The sequence below is a fragment of the Pseudorca crassidens genome, chromosome 20 (genome assembly GCF_039906515.1).
Source record: "Pseudorca crassidens isolate mPseCra1 chromosome 20, mPseCra1.hap1, whole genome shotgun sequence".
Lineage (NCBI taxonomy): Eukaryota > Metazoa > Chordata > Mammalia > Artiodactyla > Delphinidae > Pseudorca > Pseudorca crassidens.
The window spans coordinates 43,744,179-43,765,733 of record NC_090315.1 but is presented as its reverse complement, the minus strand read 5'-3'; the positions used below and the strand labels follow the sequence as shown (position 1 = coordinate 43,765,733).

Sequence of the window (21,555 nt, the reverse complement as noted above, 5' to 3'; positions counted from 1 at the left end):
CACCCCAACGAAGAGTAGTCCCCGCTCACTGCAACTAGAGAAAGCTCACGCACAGCAACGAAGACCCAACACAGCCAAAAAATAAATAAATAAATAAAGGAAATAAAGAAAGAAGATGTTATTATTACTACAACTACTATTATTTGGCTGCACCGTGGGTCTTGTGGGACCTTAGTTCCCCGACCAGAGATTGAACAGGACCAGGGATTGAACCCGACTAGAAATTGAACCCAGGCCATTGACAGTGAGAGCGCAGAGTCCTAACCACTGGACTGCCAGGGAAGTCCCAGAAAGGAGATATTTTGAGCTCTTATACTTCACACTTTATATTATGGGCCACAATATGTATACTGTATTTATTTGTCTCTAGATGTGTCTTCCCCTTAGCCTGTAATCTCCCTGAAGGACAGGGATCTCGTGGGTGTTCCCCATGGTATGTCCAGTGCCCAGCGCATACTCATTAAAAAGTGTGCAGGCTGACTGAGGGTCTCCCTGAGAGTGGTGGGCTCAGGGGGGAAACTGGAGGGGAACACCTCTGGGACAAGTTAGGATTTCGAGAAGACAAGCTGTGGATTGGGGGTGGGGAAAGTGGGTTTTTGAGAAGAAATGTTGGAAAGGAACGGAGAATGGTTGGGCTAGGACGCCAGGGGGTCCGGGGTGAGCCCCGCCCGGAGCCAGGGTGCCGGGGCGACGTGACGCAGCGCGGTTTGGCCGCTGTGGGGCGCCGTAGCCCGCGCCGTTGCCAGGGGAACGGGCCCGCGCCGGACTAGGCCCAGCCCGTCTCAGCCTCGCCCCGCGGTACAGCCAGCCCGCTCGAGCCGGAGCCGGAGGACTTGCGGGCCTAACCTCCCCCGCGCGGCCCGGGATGGGGCCCCGATCCGGGGCGCACCGCCTCCGGGTCTCGGGGAGCGTCTCCGCTGCGAGAGTCTGAAGTGCCGCCGCCCTGGGGTGGGTGGACGGCCAGGCGTGGGGGCTGAGCCGCTGAGTGACCTTGGCAAGGCCGACCTGGCTCGGTCGACGACGCGCAGGTGAGGAGCCCCCGCTGCAGTTCTCATCTCGAAGCCTGGCCTGAGCCACGGGGCCAGAGCTGCCGCCGCCCGGCCGAGCTCTGCGCCTGGATCCCGCGGCCTGGGCTCCAGGTACCGGGCAGAGCGCCCGGCTTCCTTCTCGCATTCATCCGGTTCACAGATTTGCATTGACCGTCTGCTGTGTGCCAGGCTTTTTGCCAGGCGCGGGGCCACGGAGGGCTCCAGAGAGGACGCCGCGGTTCTCCAGAACCCGCAGTGTTAAGAAGGGGCGGGGCGGGGGGTGCGGGGAGCAGGCGCCAGATACACGACTAAAGTGATTTCAGGTCGGGTTAAATGCTCTGGTGCTGAAATGAAGGGAGGTGGTGAGGGAGGGTCCGCTCTATCATGTGACATTTAAGCCAAGAGCTGAAGGTTGAAAAGGAGCCAGCATTGTGATCAGGGTAACGGTGTTTCTGGAAGAGGCAAAAGCAAATGCAAAGATCTGGAGGGAGCTGGTCCAGAGGAACAGCAAGCATGAGGGGAGCCTTGAAGGATGCGGTGGCAGTTTCAACTTTATCCTAGCAGGAGAAGGAAACCATTGAGGAGTTTTGATGAATTTCAAGTTTTGAAAAGCTCATCTCACTCTGGTGAGGTGAGCAGTGTGATTGTGACAGGGCACACCAGGAAGTCAGTTGAGGGCAATCCTAGTTCTGCCAGTCTAGCTGTGCCTCCTAGAATTTACTTAGTCTCTCTGAGACTCAGTGTCCTCATCTGTGAAAGGGGCATATTGTTCTGCATGTTGTTTATGAGGGAGAAAGTGAGGGGCCATTGGCATCTGAGACCAATGACTAGAGAGGCCTATGAGAACAATTTGAAATGATAGGACCTACCTCAGAGAGTTGTGAGGGTTTAATAAGTGAATTCCATCAAAACACTTAAAGCAGTGCCTAGCACAGAATAAATGCCCTCTAAATGCTAGTGATGGTTATTGTTATTGTTGAAATACCGTAGGGGAGCAATGACTGGGGCTTGGATTAGGGTGATGGCAGCAGAAATGGTAAGAAGTGGCTTAACTTCCTTTCTTGAAGGAGAACTGGATTTAGAGATGGGTGAGGGGTGGTCCCTGTTTTTGTGGAACTGGTGGTTCACAGTGGGAGACGGGTTTGTAAACAGATAATCACCATGAGATTCAATAAAAGCAACATTGGTACTTAATTAGCCAGGTTTTTTTCTTTTGTTTTTCTTACTTATCTGTTCTGTCACAACTTTGTTCTTAATGACAGTTTCTTGGTGGGTGTTCCTCAAGGCTTGCTTCTACCATCATGGGAGTTGATTTCCTGGTTAAAATCAAAAATGCTTGCCTCTGCTCACTGGCCTTGTTTCAGCTCCAAGTTGCTCCCTTCTTCTTGTCCTCTTTCCTTGGCTTAACTTGAATCCCAAATAGTTTGCAGTGGTTGCTTCAGGAAGAGAATGGCACAGGAAATGTCTGCAGACCACGTCAGCTCAGGAATGACTGAGGTTTCAAGCTTTTCCTGCCCTAGCATCAGACTTCTGCGTGTTGTTGATGTGAGGAGCCCAGCCACATATGAGGCCAATGACTAGAGAGGTCTATGAGAAAGGCTTGAGGTTCCAATTCATTTTCTGGGAGGAGTTGTGATGTGTATCTCTTAGTCAAACTAGCCACTTCCCAGAATCTTAAGTCCAGAGACTTCTTTGGCACCTGTGGGTAATTCTAATAAACAAAGTACTTGCCCCTTGAAAGTTCTTTTATAAATGACATTTTGTGCTGTAAAACAGTGTGCACCATGCAGCATTTTCTTTCCAGCCCCTCCCTTAGATGGTTAAATTGGGCATCTGTTAAATCTCAGTGAAAATGGGTTTAAAAGTAGATCCTGGGAAAAAACCAGAAAACTTGTTTTGAAGTATCCATAGAAAATCACACACACAGCAACCATAAATCCTCTAGCTAAAAGAAAAGATGGTTGGGAATGAAACCTTCCTGTGGCATGCACCTTCCCTTTGGGTTCTGGAGTCATGGGGAGCTGAGCTGACCTTCAGCTGAGAACTGGAACAAGGTCCTGCCCAGCTGCTCCTCTGTTGTGCTGCCTGGTTGTCTGATTCCAGCTTTAACAAAAGCCCTAACAGCTCACAGGGAGCTCTTCAGCTGAACAACTCAGGACTTCTTCCGAGAGTGAGAAAGCATTGAACTAAAACTGAGTGCTTTTTTGTTGCATGGTTGTTAGGCAAGATTTCCTTGTTTGCCTGGCACAGTACTGGGCTCTAGATCACACGAGCACATTTGGTCCACATGGCAGCCGACTGGGGCCAGGAGGGTAAGAGATGACACCCTTCAGTTATTTATTTGATGTATTTTTTTTTTCAAAAGTAGTACATGCACATGGTAAAAAAAAAAAAAAAAAAAAAAAAAAAAATCCAAACAGCACCAAGGAGTACATAGTAGAAGCAAATCTCTCTCATCCCCAGCCACTGGATCACCTTCTCACAGGCTATCCCTATGTTTGCTTTCTTGCATTTCTTTCCAGAGAGAATCTGTGCATATAGGAACGTAGGTGTCTATCCATCCACCTTGGTTTTCACTCACTCGCAGCACACTCTACAACTGTCCCACATCTTGCTTTTCTGCTTAACTGTGTATCAAAAGTCATTTCATCCCTCATTATTTTTGATGTTATATAGCATTCTATTGTGTGCATGTGCCATATATTTGTTTATATTGTTTTTTGTCCTTTATTATTACAAACAAGACTGCAATGAATCTTTGTGCACTTTATGAGCATATGTATAAGATAAATACCTAGAAATGGAATGTCTTGGCTCAAGGGTATATGTGTTCTCAAGTTTGGTAAACATTACCAAATTGCTTTCCAGCTAACCTTTTTGAAAAATAAATAAAGGAGAGATCCAAAGAGATGGCTTTGTGAAATTTGCCCACCAGGTTCCTCAATCTGTGAGTGGCAACGCAGGGACCAGAACCAGGCTATGTCTCCAGGCCTAGCCCTCTTCCCTGGTTCCAACCTGTTTCTCCCTGTTGGTAACTCAGATCCCCAGGCCCTCCAAGCCCCCACATCAGCCCTGTCATCTCTCTTCTGACCCCATCACTGTACCTTCCCAGTTCTGTGGCCTCTACCAACAAACCCTCTGGTAACTAAGTAGATTCTTTCCTGAAATTCTCAGACATCTTGCAGAAATGCAGGGATGCCTACAGCCTCTCCAGGGCTGGTACTTTTCACCTCAGTCTGGTTCTTTTACAATGCTGTTCATGAATCTCAGAACAGCATTCCTAAATTTTTTTTTGGTGAGAGTAGAGGTGGGCAAGTGGGAAGTGGACCAGTCAGGTAACTATTCTGTAGTTCATAATGAGAACCTGAAATGGTAAGATTTTCCTCACTTAAATTAGGCATATAAATTAAGGTAGCCTAACCTTATTTGGAAAATGCTATTTTAGACTTTTAGCAAGTCAATGTTAACATAGATTATTGTCATCCTAGCAATGGCCTTCCCCTTGTTGGGACAGGGAGGGACCTGCACAGGCCCTCCAGCCTGCCTCAGAAGCCGGGTGGGCCCTTGGCTTACCAGGGCAGTGGCTACCTTTGGCCTAACACTCCACGGGGCCTCTTTGCTCTTGTCTTCTTTCTGTCTCCACCAGCTTACCTCTGTTGTTTGTTTGTGGCAGCAGAAGGTACTTGAGAATCTTTTGTCAAGGTCCACATACCTCTCAGCCCACCAAAGATGCTGCAGGGCATCAGGGAGCTTGTGGGCTTGACCCCCACTTCTCACCCAACTCCTCCCAGTACACAGGGCTGCTGGGCTGCTGCCCTCCCTAGGCCAGCCTGCTGTGGTGTCACCACCCCCCATGCCTTTTCGCTTCTTGCTCATGCCCTCCTTCCCAGTGTGAATAGAAAGCTTTCTAAAAACACCCATCACCTTTATGTCAACTCCCCTGTTTAAACTTTCTGTGATTCCCTGTGGCTCTTTCAACAGTGCCTAAACTTACTCACCTGGCCTCCTGTGATCACCTTGTTACTGAACCAAAGTCGGATCTGCTTGCCCAACACGTAGCAAAGCCAATCTGCTGACACCAGGCTGTGGTGAAGGCAAGTACAGTGTTTACTGCAGGATGCCAAGCAAAGGGAGTGGGAGACATGCCTCAGGTCCACTCCAGCTTGGTCTTTGAGTTAGAATTTTCTTTTTTTTTTTGGTGGGGGGAGGGAGGAGAACAAAGAGGCTGGGATTAATCATCGTCCTGTGACATTTTTGTGACATTTCTTAATTGTAGTTTCAGGAGTCAGAATGTCTCTGGTTTATGATTCTTTGGCCAGGTGGTCCATGGCTCAGGAATCTGTTAGCTCATCTTGCCCTGGAGAAACAACCTGAGTTTGTACATTAATGATGACATCTATAGTAGCAATTTTAGTACATTAATGATGTCATCGACAACAGCAGTTTTAGTCATGTGACTCTGGTTGTTTAGTGTTCAGTTAGCACAGGATTGAGGTCAGAGGTGACTTGAAAGGGAATAAAGTTTTGGATAGAGAGGTTAATCATAATCTTGGTTAGGGAACTTGGTTTTAGGGGCACTTGGTTTCAACCTAGGATCTGACCCTGCAACTTCCCAGGGCTCATCTCTCTCTCTCTCTCTCTCTCTCTCTCTCTCTCTCTCTCTCTCTCTCTCTCCCTCTCTGTGGATCTTGCTCTCTGACCCCAAACCCACCCACTCTGTGTTCTGTCATACTGAATGGCTGGCCCTTGCAGGGCTGCCAGAATACCCATTCACCCACTTCCCTGAAATCTGTCTGGGCCCCCAGAAAGCAAGCCCCTGAGGGCAGGAACATGGTCTCATCTTTAACGCACAAGGGGGCTGGACCGCAATAAGCACTGACTGGGCCAAGGCATGAGTGCACAAGCTGGCCATGTTGTCTGGTAGCAGAACCGCGCATCTTTGAATCTGGTCTCCTAGGGAAGTGCTGAGAGGGGTAGGACAGCCAGAGAAGTCCCTGGGTCTGGTGACAGTGCCTGGTCCCATCCATGCTTGAAGCCTCATCTTGGATTCTCTCCTACCTCCAAGCCCTTTTAATCAAAATTTTTGGGGCCAAAAGAATTTGTGGCCACCAACTCCACAAGGGAAAATATCATCAGTTAAGAGTTGGTTGTTTCAGGCTTTTGTTGCAGGTGGCATGGTACCAGGCTGCCACCCCTGCAAGGGACTTACACCCAACAGCACCATCCCCTCATCCGTGGTCTCATACAAGTGGTACCTCTCTGGGCCAAGGGTACTGGGGTTCGGTATCAGAGCAACCCCTAAGGCTGTTTGTGGTAGGCCCCTGGCCTCAGGTGGTGACTCCTCCTGCCTCAGGTGTCAGGGATGCAGCAGCACTGGGGGTGCCTGTGGCCACTGCCAGCCCACTCTGGCAGTGAGGACCTGTCAGCTAGCCATGTACCTCTGCTTCTTTCTTTATAAACTACCTCAAGGTGTTGGGTTATTCAGGTGTGAGGATGGCAAAGAGAAAGTCAGGACTTAGGAATCCCAATTAATGGGTTCCCTTCAAAGAAGTTGCCCTGGTGACATGGCTGGAGAACCTATGTGGAAGCCACAGGGATTTGTCCTCCTGAGCAGAACTGCCCAGCTCAACTGTATACACTGGGCTTGACCAGATGATCTTTGTTTCCAAAAATCAAGGACAAAGATTTGCCACCTCTGGGGACATTCCAAATAAAGTGAGGCCAGCTTTTTGATCATCTTTGTCATCTTTGATCAAAGCTGAGAAGTTTAGAATGGCAATCCAGTGGCCCAGCTCTTATGACAATGTGTTCCTTGGGACTACTAACTTAAGAAAGCGACTTGAACCAACCCCATCACTTTGGGCATAACCTCATAAAACCTCACAGAATATCAGATGCAGTAGCCTCCTCAGTCTGGAGAGATGAGGACACCCCAGAGGGCTATTTTAAGGGTAATCATAACGTCTACCATTTAGGGAACATTTATGTGTCAACGCTTTACCTACAGTTTTGCTGATCTATATACAGCCCTAGGTAGGCATCCCTACCCCTGTTTTTCAGATGAAGAAACTCAAGCCACTCAGCTAGTAAGTGAAGAACCAGGACTTGAACCTAGATCTGTTTCCTCCAAAGCTGGGGCTCTTTTTTCACCTTTCATTGCTTTTTACTGAAGACAAAGCAAGTGACCAAAGAATTCCAGTGGAGTCCCTGGGAGAAAACTAGGGTCACTCCATTGAGCTTTGTGATGAGGCTACTCAGACTCTCCAAGTTTGGTTTACAGGAGGCTCTGGGCCTCAGGTGGGATGAAGGGCAGAGTGGCTGAGTGTGAGTGTCTGGTAGCTAGGGTAACAGCCATGGGGCTGGCGTGGGGCGGGGGGTGGGCGTACGGGTGCCTGGCGACTGTGCAGATTGAAGACAGGGCAGAACGGCCCAGATGGCTTTGGGTGAGTCAGGATTCCTCATCATTTACCGTGGCCGCATTTCCTTTTATTTCAGATGTTTTCAAGTCAGAAAACATTTACTGAGCACCAACTGTGTACAAGGTATGTTATGGGTGCTTGGGGGAGGTGTTGTGGGGAACAGAGGTGAATGAATCACAGTACCTTTGCTGCCCTTAGGGGGAGCTGGCATAACAGGGGGGCAGACATGGAGATGGCAAAGTGTTCCAAACAGCAAAGTGACTTGCCCAATAAAGACTGAGCGTGAGGGCCCCCTGACTAACTTGGGACATCAGGGAAAGCTTCCTGGATGAGGTGATGCTTGCAGTGGGCTCTGAAGGTCAGGTCACATTTTGTTGGGTTTAGAAGTGAGGAAGGTGTTCAAGGCAGATGTGCTGAGCAGGGTCTGCCATACCCTTTGGCTTAGTCAGACTCCCTGGCCAACAGGCATGGACTCCTGAAAGGAGAGTCCAGCTGCCAGGGTTTTTTCTGCAGCTCTTGACCTTCCCACCAAGAGCTCTGAATTGGCCTGTCTACCCAGGTGGGGCACTGCCTGCCCAGGCTCTGGTCCCACCTCAGGCCCAGAAGATACTGGGGTTGGGCTCTTTCTCCTGTAATGACAGGCCTACCCGTCTGCCCTGCATGTATCTTTGAGCACTGAGTCAGCTCTTGGGCTGAGTGATGGTGGGATGGGGGTAAAGAGTGCTGCCATCTGGTGGTTTGGCTCTGACCAAGGCCTGTCTTTCCCTGAACTCCCTCAAGTGAGTCAAAGGCATCAGTTCACTTTTTTGTTCTCACTGTACCAGACCCACATTTACTTAGAGAAACATGGTCATTTCCACTGCTGGAGGGAACCAATGAGGATTCCTCCCCTCTCTTGTGTGCTGGCTTCTCTCCAGCCAAGAAGCCCCAGGTAGCTTATCTGAGGCACAGGGGACATGGTTCAGGGTCCCCTAGTCCTTAAAGGGATTACATGCTTGCTGAGGGGCAGAGGCCAGGTCCCTCTTTTGAACACCTCCACTCCCTGTTTCCCTAAGCAAAGTGTAACGGGGCCCTCTCTGACACTTGCATTTGGGCCTCAGGACAGAGGTGACTAATCCTGACAGAATCAGCATGTGTTCTCATCGCTCTGGCCTCAGCCTGATATTGTTACCAGATGAGAACATGTCTTATTGGGTTTAACTCTGATGGCTGTGGAGACAGAGCAGAATAACAGGCAGTCACACTGTGAGCTGAATAAACCCTGGAACTTCCTACCTTGTCCTGGCTAGGACTGGGGCCAGAACTTGCTCTGGGGCTTTGAGACTAGCACTCTACTGCCATCCTCCCTCACTGCCAGGCTCCTCTTGCTAGGGCCCCGGATTCCCCTGCAGAGTAGCTGGAGATGGCTTCACATACTAGCCTGCCCCTCCTGCTGAAACCTGACTGCAGGCACGGGGCTCTGGGCTCCAGCCTGGGCCTCCTCAGGCTAATGATCTTTCTACCCTTTCTCCCTCTGGAGATGAACATCTGCAACAAGCCCTCTAACAAGACAGCCCCTGAGAAGAATGTGTGGACAGCACCTGCACAGGCCAGCGGACCCTCCCCGGAGCTGCAGGGCCAGCGGTCCCGCCGGAATGGGTGGAGCTGGCCCCCTCACCCGCTCCAGATTGTGGCCTGGCTGCTGTACCTCTTCTTTGCTGTGATTGGCTTTGGGGTCCTTGTTCCCCTCCTGCCTCACCACTGGGTGCCTGCTGGCTATGCTGTATCCTTGGGAAAGTGTGGGACTGGTACATAGAGGAGTGGGGACAATGGATGGAGGGACATGGGCGAGGCCTGAAGCTGGGTTCCAGAGCCTCAGAGAGTGCAAATGGGCCCTGTCTCTGCCTGGGGGGACCAGTTGCCTACCTGCCTGGCCTCCAACCCCCATCTGACCCCTCTGCCTGATTGGGTGAGGGAACAGGCCTAACGAACCTTAGAGCGTTGAAAGCCCCACACAGATGGGAACCTCATCAACTGAGGTACCACGAGAGCAATTACAGAAGAGAACCTTAAAGCTCTCTTTAAGCTAATTGTGTCCAGAGCTCAACAAGGGATAAAAGAGAGTAACTTATTCCATTTATGAAATAATTTTTCACTTTTTGGAAAGAATAATGGTAGAATTCCTTTACATGGTAAGTTTCCTGGTACATTTAAAATATGGTTTTATTTACAGAGATTATTATGCTGTACCCAGGACTGTTTAGGAGCTCATCGATTTTATAAATCAGACTCTTTTAGGGTAAGGTTGAATTGACAAGAGGAGGGACAGATATGCCCTGGAAGCTCCTGGGAATTGTGACAAATATGAACTTGCCTGAACTTAGTGATGTGACTGCCCCAGCCCTGGCCACGACCCCCAGGAGCAGAGGATGTGGCTGCAAGTCTGGGCGGTAGAGGGGCTGCATGTGGCCATGTGCCTCAGTCCAGAGGGTGCCCATGAGAGTGTGCCTTGGTGTGTGTGCTTCATGGAGATGGTTCTGTGGGCCTCTGGGAGAAGGTGGCCTAGGGTGAGCTAAAGGAGTTAGCAGGGATGAATTTGAAAGTCTCAGGCGTAGAGTCAGCACCCTTCACCTCAGCCCTTTCAGAGCTGCACAAGGCTGAGCAGCTTCTGCCAGCTCTCCGCATCTTAGCCTCCTCCTCTATCCGACAGGAGGAGTCCTGCCTGCTTCCCAGGCAGGGGACAAGGAGCACACAAGGATGTGTGTGTGTGAGCACCGGAACATATGAGCCATGAATGTGAGCATGCTCGCTTGGGAAACCATAGAGCCCCTGGCTGGTGGGTAGCCAGGGCAGGTGGGTGGAGAAAGACTCGAGAGAAGGTTGTTGGTCTCCGACGCCAGCAGTGTCACTGAGGGGCTTCCTGGTTCACTGGGGCCCAGGGCCTAGTCATCAACTTTGTACATGAAAACTAGACTTTCTCTGAGGTGACCAGCAGGGCTTAGTCAGTGCTCTTAAGTAGAATGCTTCATGGAACATTCCTCCCATGATCCAGAATGGGTACACCACTCACTCAGGACTACCTGGCTTTCTGCCATCAGTGTACCTGGGAAGCCAGATTAATAACCACATGTTTTGGAGTGAGCAGAATCAGAGCAAATAACAGTAACCAAGAATAACTAGCATTTATTGAGCACTTATATGTGCCAGGCACTGTGCCAACCCCTATACATGGATGATCTTGTTCAACTCTCATAATAATCTGTAAGGAAGGTGTTCTCCCCACTTTCATAAAAGAAATTGGGGCTCAGAGAGATTATAAAGTGTTTTTTTTTAATTTTTATTTATTTTATTTTTGGCTGTGTTGGGTCTTTGTTGCTGCACGTGGGCTTTCCTCTGGTTGTGGCGAGCGGGGGCTACTCTTCATTGCGGTGCGAGGGCTTCTCATGCGGTGGCTTCTCTTGTTGTGGAGCATGGGCTCTAGGCGCTCAGGCTTCAGTAGTTGTGGCGCGTGGGCTCAGTAGTTGTGGCTTGCAGGCTCTAGAGCACAGGCTCAGTAGTTGTGGCGCACGGGCTTAGTTGCTCCGCGGCATGTGGGATCTTCCCGGCCCAGGGCTCGAACCCGTGTCCCCTGCCTTGGCAGGCGGATTCTTAACCACTGTGCCACCAGGGAAGCCCTCAGAGAGATTAAATGACTTCCTGAGGTCACACAATTGCTACCCAGTGAGGCCAGAAGGACTGCTCAGGCAGTCTGACTCTGAGGCAGCGGGATGGTTTGAGGGTTTTGTCCTCCCCATATTTATTGCTTTGGGCAATGCTGGAGGCTCTTAGAACCACCTGGTTTGGCACTCCCATTTCCAGGCCTGAATGGTTCTCTGTCCTCCCATCAAAGCTACCTTCCTTCTGCAGGCTCCCTCAGGGGTCCCTGCAGAATGAGGTAGGGTAAGGGTGTATACCAAGCACTCACCTTGCACCTAGAACTTGCCTGGGCCCTAGGGTTGCAAAGATGGGTAAAACAGGGCCCCAGCTCTAGGTGTTCCGCTTCCAACAGGAGGAAAGCCTTGTAGATTGGAGATCATCACATGGTAAGTATGGGGGTAGGGATTCATACAGCAGACTGTGGGTGCAGGAGGAGGGCCACGTAGACCAACATCACCACCCAGATGCACCCACCTGTTGCTCTCAGCCCCCCTCCTTCCCTCTTCCTGGCCTCTCTAGGTACTTTTGGCTCTCCGCCCCTTTCCTTATCACCTATATCCAGTCAGTCATCAAGTCCTGTTGATTTTGCCTCCTAAAAATCTATTGTATTTGCCCTCTTTTCTCCCCACTGCCATCTGCCTCTTTTACCTAGATGACCATTTTGTTTCCAAACAGGTCTCCCCACACATGCTCTCACCCTGGCCAGTCCATCTCTATCCCTGCAGCCAGAGTGCCCTTTCAAAAAACAAATATGATAAAGTTACTCCCCAGCTTAACACCCTCTAATAGCTTCTTCCTGCCTTAAGGTTCAAGATCATCATGGCTCTCCACATTCTGGACTCTGCTTATCTCCCCAGCATCTTCTTATTTTATTTCCTCTGTTGTTCTCTGTTGCAACAACACTGGTCTCTGCCTGGAAGCTCCTAGCCTCTCTCTCCACCCCAATACCCAGCTAAGTTAGAAGTCAAGACCTAGCAGCTCATGGGCCAGTTTGGCCTACAGATTTTTTTTTTTTAATTGAGGGATAACGAACACACAAAATGGACATATCTTAAGTATTTCTTTGGCAGGTACATTTAAAAAATTATTTATTTCCTTGTCAACATTTAAAAAATGAGGCGCCTCATATATCCGGACACAAATCCATATTTCTGGTTCCTTCTGAAAAGCCAGAATTTGGTGACATGGGCTCTCTTTCTTGCATGGCACCAATAAGCTGAGCTGGAACCACACATCTAGTTGGGACTCTGCTTGTTCCCAGTACCCAGCCAGGCCCCCTTTCCTCTTTATATTACCTGCCATGTTCCTGTTATCTGTTTCTCTCTAAGTCTCAGCTGAGATGATACTTCCTCAGGGAAACTTTCCAGACCCCTTCAGACTAGATGAGGTCACCCAGTTACAAACTCACATAGTCCCCTGAACTTTCGTTATTGCAATCAACCTACTCTGTGTTTTCTGCCAGACTGTAGGCTCCTTGGGGCTAGGGACAAAGTCTGTCTTGCTCCTGCCATATCCTCAGCGCCTGGCATAGAGAAAGACCTCAGTAAATAGCTGAATGAATGAACCAGTGGGGTGGGGGGGAGGGAAGAAGTGTTGGAGCAGGCAGGAAACTAAATGTTTGCCCACATTCAGTGTGTCTGAAGAGAGCCTGGAATGGTAAGGAGTAGTGGTTGGTGATACCAGAGAGGTTTGAGAGGATCCAGAGGAAAAGGGGCCATGAACACTGAGCTGAAGAGTAAACTTTAGCTTGAGAGCCACTGCAGGAGTTTAAGCAGGAAAGGCTTTAGGTTTAAGCTTTTCAGAGCTCACTACCCAAGTAAAGGGTACTCAAGGGGATGCAGACATGAGAAGCAGAGTCAGGAGACTATGGAATAACCCAGGCAAGAGGTGACAGCCTGACCCACAGCCAGGGCCGTAGGGATAGAGAGGTTGTGTTGGGCCACAGGATTGTCTCTTTCAGCTCTGGTATAGCACATTAGGGTGGGGCCTGGCTCCTGCAGACATGTAGGAAAATTTGGCTGCTAGGAAGAGGAAGAAAAAAAGGAGGTTGGACAGCTGATGGATGGAGGAGTGATGGAGAGATGATGTCTACTTGGCTAGCAAGAGGATGGATGGATGGATCGACAGATAGCTAGATGGAGGGTGGATGGCTGCCTGGGTGGAATCTATTAGTGAAGTTTTACACATTCACTTTGCAGTAAGTTGTCAGCATACTGTGTCCAGCATTTGGTCCAACTGCTGAGCCGATAGATCCTGGAAGATCTGTGTTTCAGGAATTAGCCATGCTGCCCCCTGGCCAGCCCCTGAACATGTTAGGCCATCCCAGACATTCAGCCCCAGGCCTCCAAGTACCTGGACTCTAGACTGGGGAGGCAGTGGATATATGAGGCCCTGTCTGCAAGTGATTCTCCAACTGGCCTGGCTGCTGGAAGAGGATGTCTTCTTCCTTCTCAGAGCTGACTTCCTGTGAAAGCAAGATAAACAAGCTTAGAACTTATATTTTGGGTCCTTCAACCTTTAGAGGATGATCTCTTTCAGTCTCATTTCACCATTTAAAATCGGAAACCAGGTCAGATTCTGAGGTAGGATCAGCCTGGGCCTACACCAGGCCTGGATTAGTGAGGCCAGGGCCCTGTAGTTGGTCTCCTCAGCAGCAGCAGGCAGTGCTGGCTTGTGAGCTCCATTACCAGATAGCCCCTCTGCTCTTCCATATGGGGCGCAGGTATGAGGTGGCACAGGTAGGAGGTGGCACAGGCAGAGAGTCTCTGCACTGGGGAGTCACATGTAGGTAGAGAGCAGTTCTCTGGCCACAGGAAGCAGAAGTGGGGCTCTCAGCCGGCAGTGTGGAGTGAGTCTTTAACCTGTTGGGCCAGTGCATGGGCGCCATCTTTGCTGGTCACCTCGTGGTGCACCTGACTGCTGTTTCCATCGACCCAGCAGATGCCAATGTGCGGGACAAGAGCTATGCTGGGCCCCTGCCCATCTTCAACCGCAGCCAACATGCACACGTCATTGAAGACCTGCACTGCAACTTGTGCGACGTGGATGTGTGAGTGCGTGTGGACTGGGTGTGTGTGGCCGATGAGTGTGCCCGGGGAACTGCCAGTGGGAGCTGAAGGCAGACAGGGGCATGCCCAGGCTTTACAGTCATTCTGAAGCCTCAGAACCCTCTTATTTCACACAGTCAAGAATCTTAGTGGAGTGACAGAGAACTGGGTGAGGGAGAAGGTGATTGGAAACAGAAGATGAGGAATAGCATTTCCAACAAAGTAGGACAATTGGCCCTGCCACAAACACTTCTGATGACTAACTCCACCAGTAACCACCCCCCTTCTCTCACCAGCATTCCCAGGTATGGGCAGAGAGGGGAGCAACACTTGACTCCTTACCATGTGCTAAGTGCTTATGAACAACCACCCTGCAGAGTGGGCAACATCTTTCTCACTTCACAGAGGAGGAAGAGTCCAATGCTCAGAAAGGCTGAGTGGCCTGAGGTTGGTCATATGGCTACTGGGCAGCCAGATTCACAACCCAGCCTGCCTGGCCCCGAAGCCAATACTGCTATCCTTGTTTATGCACGAGGAATCTGAGGCCCAGAGAGGCCAAGTGACTTACTCCAGGTCACATTGAGGGGTCAGAATGTACAGAGCCCATACCCCCTTGGCTGGTCCAGACTGCCTCCCTAAGCCCCTCTCTGGAGGATCCCAGTCTCCCAGCCTTAGGTAGGGGATCAGGGATGGGGGTATGGTTCAAGGCTAGCTCCACACTTTTAATATTAAGCCCCAAGCAGCCTGTTGAAGGGGTTCTGTCCACAGGACAGAGAAAGAGCCAATGGCATTAAGATGCTGAGGACTTTGGCATCAGACCATCCTTTCTTTCACTAGACACCAGTCAGCGCGTTGTTCCTCAGTGGATGCCCTGGCAGTTGCTGCGTATTCCAGGGCTCCATTCTGTTCTGGGGGAGGGGGTCGAAATTTATTCTTCCACTGTCCTTTGGCCTTTCCTGGTTCCTCCCTGGGGCAGGGAGACTCTCTTGCATTCCTAATGTAGCCTCACCTCACCTGACCCACTGCGGTGAACTGCTTACTGCTCACCCAGATGTCTGCTTACCCCTCTTCCTTTGGCTCCCTTTAGATTAGCCCAGATAGACTGGGGTTTTCTGGAAGAATGCCAGGAAAATTCCCATAGTCTGGCAGAGAAACAGGGACTCAAAAAATGGCGATGTCAGGAAGAGCAACGCAGGCCCTGGGTCCAGCAGCCTTGCTCTCTTCTGCTCCCTGGCCGGGCAGAGGGGGTCCTTGCTTGGAAAGGAGACTCCGTTTTCGTTTCACGCCACCATCACCCGGGTGCACTGTCCCAGAGCGGGACAGTATAACGCCGCCTACACCTCCTCCCGCCGCTGGGTACACCTCCCGTCCCCGCCCCCACCCCCACCCCCACCCCCACCCCCACCCCGTCTCTTCAGAAGCGCTGCTTCCTCCGGGTGCGCCGCCCCACAGTGCCCCCCGCCAGAGGGCGCGCGTGCTCCCCTTTGACGCGCTCCGCTCTCCGCTTAGGCGCGGGTGGGTGACCCGCTCCAGGCGGGGAACCGGCAACCCCCCAGCCAGGCCGGGCAGCAAAAGGCGGGAGAAGCCCGCAACCGTGCTGTGCCCCCTCCCCACCGCAGGAGTGCTCGTTCCAAGCACTGCAGCGCCTGCAACAAATGCGTGTGCGGCTTCGACCACCACTGCAAGTGGCTCAACAACTGCGTGGGCGAGAGGAACTACCGGTGAGAGCCAGGCCCGGGCCACAGGGGTGCCTGGCGATGCCTGTGTCTGTGCGAGCCAGGGGCCTTGAACCTGTGTATGGGGCGGGGTGGTGATAGGGGTACTTGGGGGACCTGTGCGCTGGTGTGCGTTAGTGTGTGTGCTGGTCTGAGGGTGATGCTCCCGATGGCTTCCGCCTGAGAGCGATGAGGGTAGGTTTGGAGTCTTTCTCCTGCTGGCCCAGGGAAAGGTGGGGAGCCTGTTGGGGGTGGCTGCCTATATTCACATTTGCCCTAAGGCTTTGGCTTCGTGAGGAGTCAGGGCTGTGGGGTCAGAGGCCCAGCTCCCCATCCTAACCACCGGCCCTTCTGAGCTCTGGGCCCTTGCCCAGCTGGAGCACCTGGGTGCTGACAGCTGCCCACGGCTGGGCCCAGGCTCTTTCTACACAGTGTGGCATCTGCCTTACTGGGCGTCCTGCTCCTCGTGCTGGTGGCCACTTATGTCTTTGTGGAGTTCTTTGTCAACCCCATGCAGCTGCGTACCAACCGCCACTTTGAAGGTCAGTGTGGGCTCCAGGCCCACTCCCATCCCCCAACCCTGGGCCTGTTCTGGTCACTGGTTACATCCCTGGCTGAGCACAGTCTGCCTGTGCCTTGCAGTCTTGAAGAATCACACAGATGTGTGGTTCGTGTTCCTGCCTGCTGCCCCTGTGGAGACACAGGCTCCTGCCATCCTGGCTCTGGCTGCCCTTCTCATCCTTCTGGGCCTGCTCTCCACAGCCCTGCTCGGCCACCTGCTCTGCTTCCACATTTATCTCAGTAAGTGGCCCTTGCCCCTACCCCCACATATACACCCACACCTGCCTTTCAGGGGATGGGAGTCCCTAAGCTGGAGGAAGTTACCCAGTTTGGGCTGTAGAGCCCTGAAACTATGCTCCTTCCTAGCGCTGGCTCTCTAATGGTGACCTGGTCTCACTCCATGGCTTAGTGTATATGGGGACAATGGTTTTAGCCTGTGGTTGGGTACCCTCCCTCACCTTCTGAACTCCAGGGTTCCTTTTCCATTGCACTGAGCCCTCTCTTCACCCCCTCAGTGTGGCACAAGCTCACCACCTATGAATACATCGTGCAGCATCGTCCGCCCCAGGAGGCAAAGGGGGCCCACAGGGAGCTTGAGTCATGTCCCCCCAGGATGCGGCCCATTCAGGTATAGAAGTGGCCCAGAGGGCTGAGGGAGTGGGAGAAGGGGTGTGGGAGGGGTGGTGGGCTGTGCAACGAGTAGCCAGTGACAAGACAGGGCAAAGGGAAGCGGGCCTGGAAGAGCAGCTGGGGTAGGGGGTGCTGGAGGCAGCAGAGGCGAGGGCAAGCCTGTACTAAGCACGTGCCTACTTGCTCAAGTGTGGGCACAGCCAGAGGAAGCCCTGTGTTTCCCCGACCCCAGGGGAAAGGCTCGAAGCATGTGCTGGAGGGCACAGAACATGGGAGCCTGGAAGCAGGCAGGTTGGGGCCGCAGGAGAAGAGAGAGGGATGGATCAAGGACTGGGTCACCAGGATAGAGCCATCAGTTCTTTCCACCTGTGACCCTGAGCCCTTATACCCATTACCTCATTTAAATCTTGAAACAGCCCATGAGGCAGGTAATGCTACCGTACCCATGTTGCAGATGAACAGATTGAGGCCAAGAAAGATTAAGCAAGCTGGGTCTAGGAAGAGTTAAGGTCTCTGCACTCTGAAGCAGGAATCCTCCAGCCCAGGCTCGGGGCCTGGCCAGCCCAGCTGTTGATCAGCCTATCCCCATTCCCATGCCCCTTGGCTTCCTGAGGTCAGCAGCTGGGGGTGGGGTGGTCCAGTCCTTGGAGCCCCCAGGGACTGGGAAGGCAGGGGGCCCAGGCAGGCCTTGTTGGGAAGGCTGAGCCCTGGATCCGAAGTCCTCATGGCAACTGGACACAAACACAGGCTGGTGGGTGGATTGGGGGAGTGCTTGGGACCCCACCTCTCCTGTTCTCATCGCCAGGGGTAGGCCAGGCTGCCAGGCCTGGGTAGGCCTGGAGGAGTGATGGCTGTTGGTGGAGACCCCCTCCCCCCCCCCGCAACTGCCACACTGATGGGTACCTGCCCTGGTGCTGGGCACGGAACCCATGTAAGCACAGTGGCAGCCATCCCGGGAGTGGGCACCATCCCTATCCCCACTTCACAGAGGAGACTGAGGCTCAGAGAGGTAGGCAGGAGACTTTCTCAAGCTTCACAGCCAGTGCCCATTGAGGCAGGGCTGGCCCTGGGATCCCCAGACTTGAATGCTCAGGACCCCTGCTCTGTAGTTACCGCCTGCTTAGGCTTTGGGGCCAGATGTGCCAGCAGCAAGGGCATTTAATACCATCGGAAAATGACCTGAGGGAGACATCGGCAGAGGGAGAAGGGGTGTGTTTGTCCCATCGCGCAGAGGAGAGCTGAGGCTGAGAGGTGCCATGTACCATTCAGGAATGTGCAAGTGTTGAATGTCTCTGAGGGAGGATTGTAGGGACAGCTGGGGGAGGGGAATTTGAATGGGGACACCCTGGTGGCACCCTCATACTTCCCCAGCTGGCTAGGGCCTGGCTCCTGGCCCATTCTGGCCCCTCAGGCTTCTGAGACCATTCTCTACTGCTGCCCTGCCCTCTGCCCTACACTTCTAGAACCCAGGGGCACCAGGGTAGGCTTTGCCGCCTCTCTCCTGGGCCCTGGAGGGATGCTAGGTGCACACTGGTGAAGAGGAAATGTGTGGGGGAAGGATTCCCTTGGCGTCCCAGCCCTTGTGACTGGCCTTTGACTCCTTCCTCTTCCCCAGGGCTCCTCTGCTCAGGCTGGCACCCCCACACTCCTCCCCAAAGGGCCAGCCTGGGCAGGTGTTGGGCACAGGGCTTGCCCAGGGTTCATTCTCTGCCTCTGTGTAGCCAGCCGGTGACTGGCTGGGCTCTGGCCCCCAGATCTGCTAGGGCCATCCAGCAGGCAGCCTCCCCACCCCCACCCTGAGCAGGAATGTGGGAGGGGCCCCACTCTGGAGCCGTTGCCCCCAAACATAGGCTTGTTTTAGAGACGGTGTTCCTGTTACAGTGTCATCTCTGCATTAGTCAGGATGCCCGGGTCTCCATGGAAACGACTGCTGAGTCGCGACAGCTGTCCGGTGCCCTACCCCCAGCCACCCCACATCCTCCGCCAGGCTCCCTTCTCGGACTGTTTTTCCTGGCTTTTGTTTCCTCACCTGCAGTCCTCTTGGGTGTGGCTCGGCGCTTGCTGCATGCTGGGGTGCAAGCGTAGGCCACCCCTGCTACCTCCTGGCTTCAGACCCCTTCACTTTCAGGGGTTGGGTCTGCTACTCCCATGGTCACTGTGAGGATCAGCGACTAAACAAGACAGAGAACACCCATACGCCTGGTCCCAGGTGGGGCTGTGGCGCTGTTTTTTCCACCACCTATTGCTTCCCTTTACCGGTAGAAGTTGGGGAGACTGCTCATCCCCCCACTCCCCGCCAGCAGCTGAGACTGTGTCTGGTACTCTGAGGACTCAGCTCCGAGGGAACCATGGATTCCTGCAGGTAGCCTCGCAGCCTCGGGTGCACACCCGGGTGTGTGAACTGCCCAGTCTCCCAACTAGGGAAAAACATCGGTTCAGAGACTGGAGCCCTGGGAGGAGCCAGGAGCAGGAGAGGGCCTCTCTGAGTCCCTCTTCTCCCCAACCCAACTTGGCCAGAACAGCTCTAGACTGGGTACGTTGGACACATGAGGCTGGAGGCTTCCTGGAGGAGGTGGAGTTTGACTAAATGAAGTGAGGAAAATGGTGGGGGTGGGGTAAGGTACAAACACAGGTGTTTTAAGCCTCGTTCTGCATTGGGGTTTTCCCAGCATACCTGGGAAGCCTGAAGGACAGCCCTAGACCTCTGTGCCCAGACCTCCCACAGTGACCAGTAAGGGGGTGTTGCATCCAAGACAGAGTGGGCCCAGGACCCAGAAGGCCCTGGACCCACACCTGGCCTCCCAGCCTCCCTCACCTCCATCTTCCCCAGGAGATGGAGTTCTACATGCGGACCTTCAGCCATGTGCGCCCAGAGCCCCCTGGCCAGGCCAGGCCTGCCTCAGTGAATGCTAAGTGAGTGCAACCTGGGCAAGTGCCACCTCACATCTCCCATTGGCATGGCAGGGCCATCGAGGTGGGAGAAAGGGGTTAGGCCAAAGCCAAGGCACAGGTCTTGGTCCAGGCTATCATGGCCTGGGACAGATCAATGTGCCTTTCCAGCTAGGAAGGGAGGCTTATTTTAGGACCTCCAACAGGGTGGGATTTGAAGGAACAACAGCATTCAGGATTTATCCTCCCACTTCCCCTTCAGCTCCTCCCGGTTCCTTGCCACCCGCGGCCACGTGGAGCCTCCACCGCCCTCCTCCCCAGAGACTCTCGCTCTGCCCCCCCGGATCCGACCCCAGGTAGGGGGGGACTGTGCTGGGCCCCCTGCCCAGGTGGAAGGGGATGGGAAAGAAGCCTCTACCCCTCTCCACTCCTGCGCGTCTTTTGGCGATGTGAGGTCTGGGGAAGGGGTACTCAGGCTTCCCCCTGTCTCTGCAGAAAAAAAGGAAGCGGTGCATGTATAAGGTACGGACCTCCAGAACCTTGGACCGGGAGGCCCCGTTGCCCAGGCTGCCGGGTGAGCGCCCCTTCCTGACCGGATCCTGCTCGGGGAGCTACGAGGGAGGGAAAGGTAGGGCCCTAAGTGAGTAGCAGCTCCTAGTCTCACGTTCCCTTCCGGCCCCATAGGGCCGCGGACCCCCGGCCGCCGCTCTAGCTCGTCATCGGATTCCGCTGACGCCAGCCCTGCAGGCGCCTACCACTCGGCGTCAGCCGAGTCCATGGACGAGATTCCAGTGGCTCAGACGCGCCTAGGCAGCGCCGGGCTGGCGCTGCAGGCGCGTGCGCCGGCCGTTTTCGTAAGCCCGAGTAGCGGCGATCCCGGTGCGCGGGGCGGCCCAGAAGCCGGTCCCGCTTAGCTGGGACAAGAAACAGGGATGGCGGAGGAAAGGCGGGACAGACTCTCTATGCAACACCCCCACCCCCGCCGTACTGAGTGCACTTTAGGGGCCGCTAAGGGCCGGCGGGATCGGCCCCCTCCCCCACGACTCAGCAATAACAGCCCCACCAGCCGTGATGCTCCAATAAACTTTTTTATGCTTTTGCGGAGTTAGTGCATACCTTCTTAATGGCAAGGGCCACGGGCCCTCCTGGAGCCGGACCATTGCAAGTCAGCCTAGGGGCAGAGGTTGAGGTGGGTTCCCCACACACACACACCGTACGCTGGGTGGCCACCCAGATTGTCATATGGAGAAGCTCAGGTACGGGGCTCCTGGTTGGGAAAGGTCCTGGAAGCTGCCTGGAGGAGGTTATTTTTCTTGAAGTTAGGGTTTGCACTTGGAGAGAGGAGGGGAAGCAGGCTTTGGGGTCGGGAGGCAGCAGCGGAAGCAGAGACTGCGAGGCTAACACCGGTTTGGGGTGGGAATAAATGAGGACGCGGACCCAGGAAGTCCAGGAGCTTTTCCCTGGCCGCGGGAGAGACGTCGGTGTACCAGCATTTTGGGGCTGGCACTCGTGATTCGTTTACTGTCCCCTCCCGCCCCCAATGACCCGGAGTTGTGACCTGGGATGCCACACGTTCATTGGAGAGCTGTGG

General features: G+C 53.4%; 1 protein-coding gene across 5 annotated transcripts; it reads left to right on the top strand.

Moving 5' to 3' along the window:
* Positions 1-733: 733 nt before the first annotated feature.
* ZDHHC1 (zinc finger DHHC-type containing 1) lies at positions 734-21,068 on the top strand. Of its 5 annotated transcripts, none has more exons than XM_067718728.1 (13): positions 736-1,028; positions 5,010-5,122; positions 7,524-7,570; positions 8,933-9,209; positions 13,996-14,171; positions 15,789-15,890; positions 16,302-16,426; positions 16,509-16,685; positions 16,961-17,073; positions 19,906-19,988; positions 20,227-20,320; positions 20,460-20,538; positions 20,649-21,068. In XM_067718728.1, exons 3-13 carry the CDS (start codon positions 7,524-7,526, stop codon positions 20,876-20,878), a joined length of 1,503 nt encoding a protein of 500 aa, XP_067574829.1. In that variant the 5' UTR covers positions 736-1,028; positions 5,010-5,122; the 3' UTR covers positions 20,879-21,068. The 5 variants fall into 5 exon arrangements, with proteins under 5 accessions (XP_067574834.1, XP_067574829.1, XP_067574832.1 ...); XM_067718731.1 differs by having other exon boundaries at positions 737-1,028; positions 8,967-9,209; XM_067718729.1 differs by having other exon boundaries at positions 738-1,028; positions 16,527-16,685.
* The last annotated feature ends 487 nt before the right edge of the window (positions 21,069-21,555 follow it).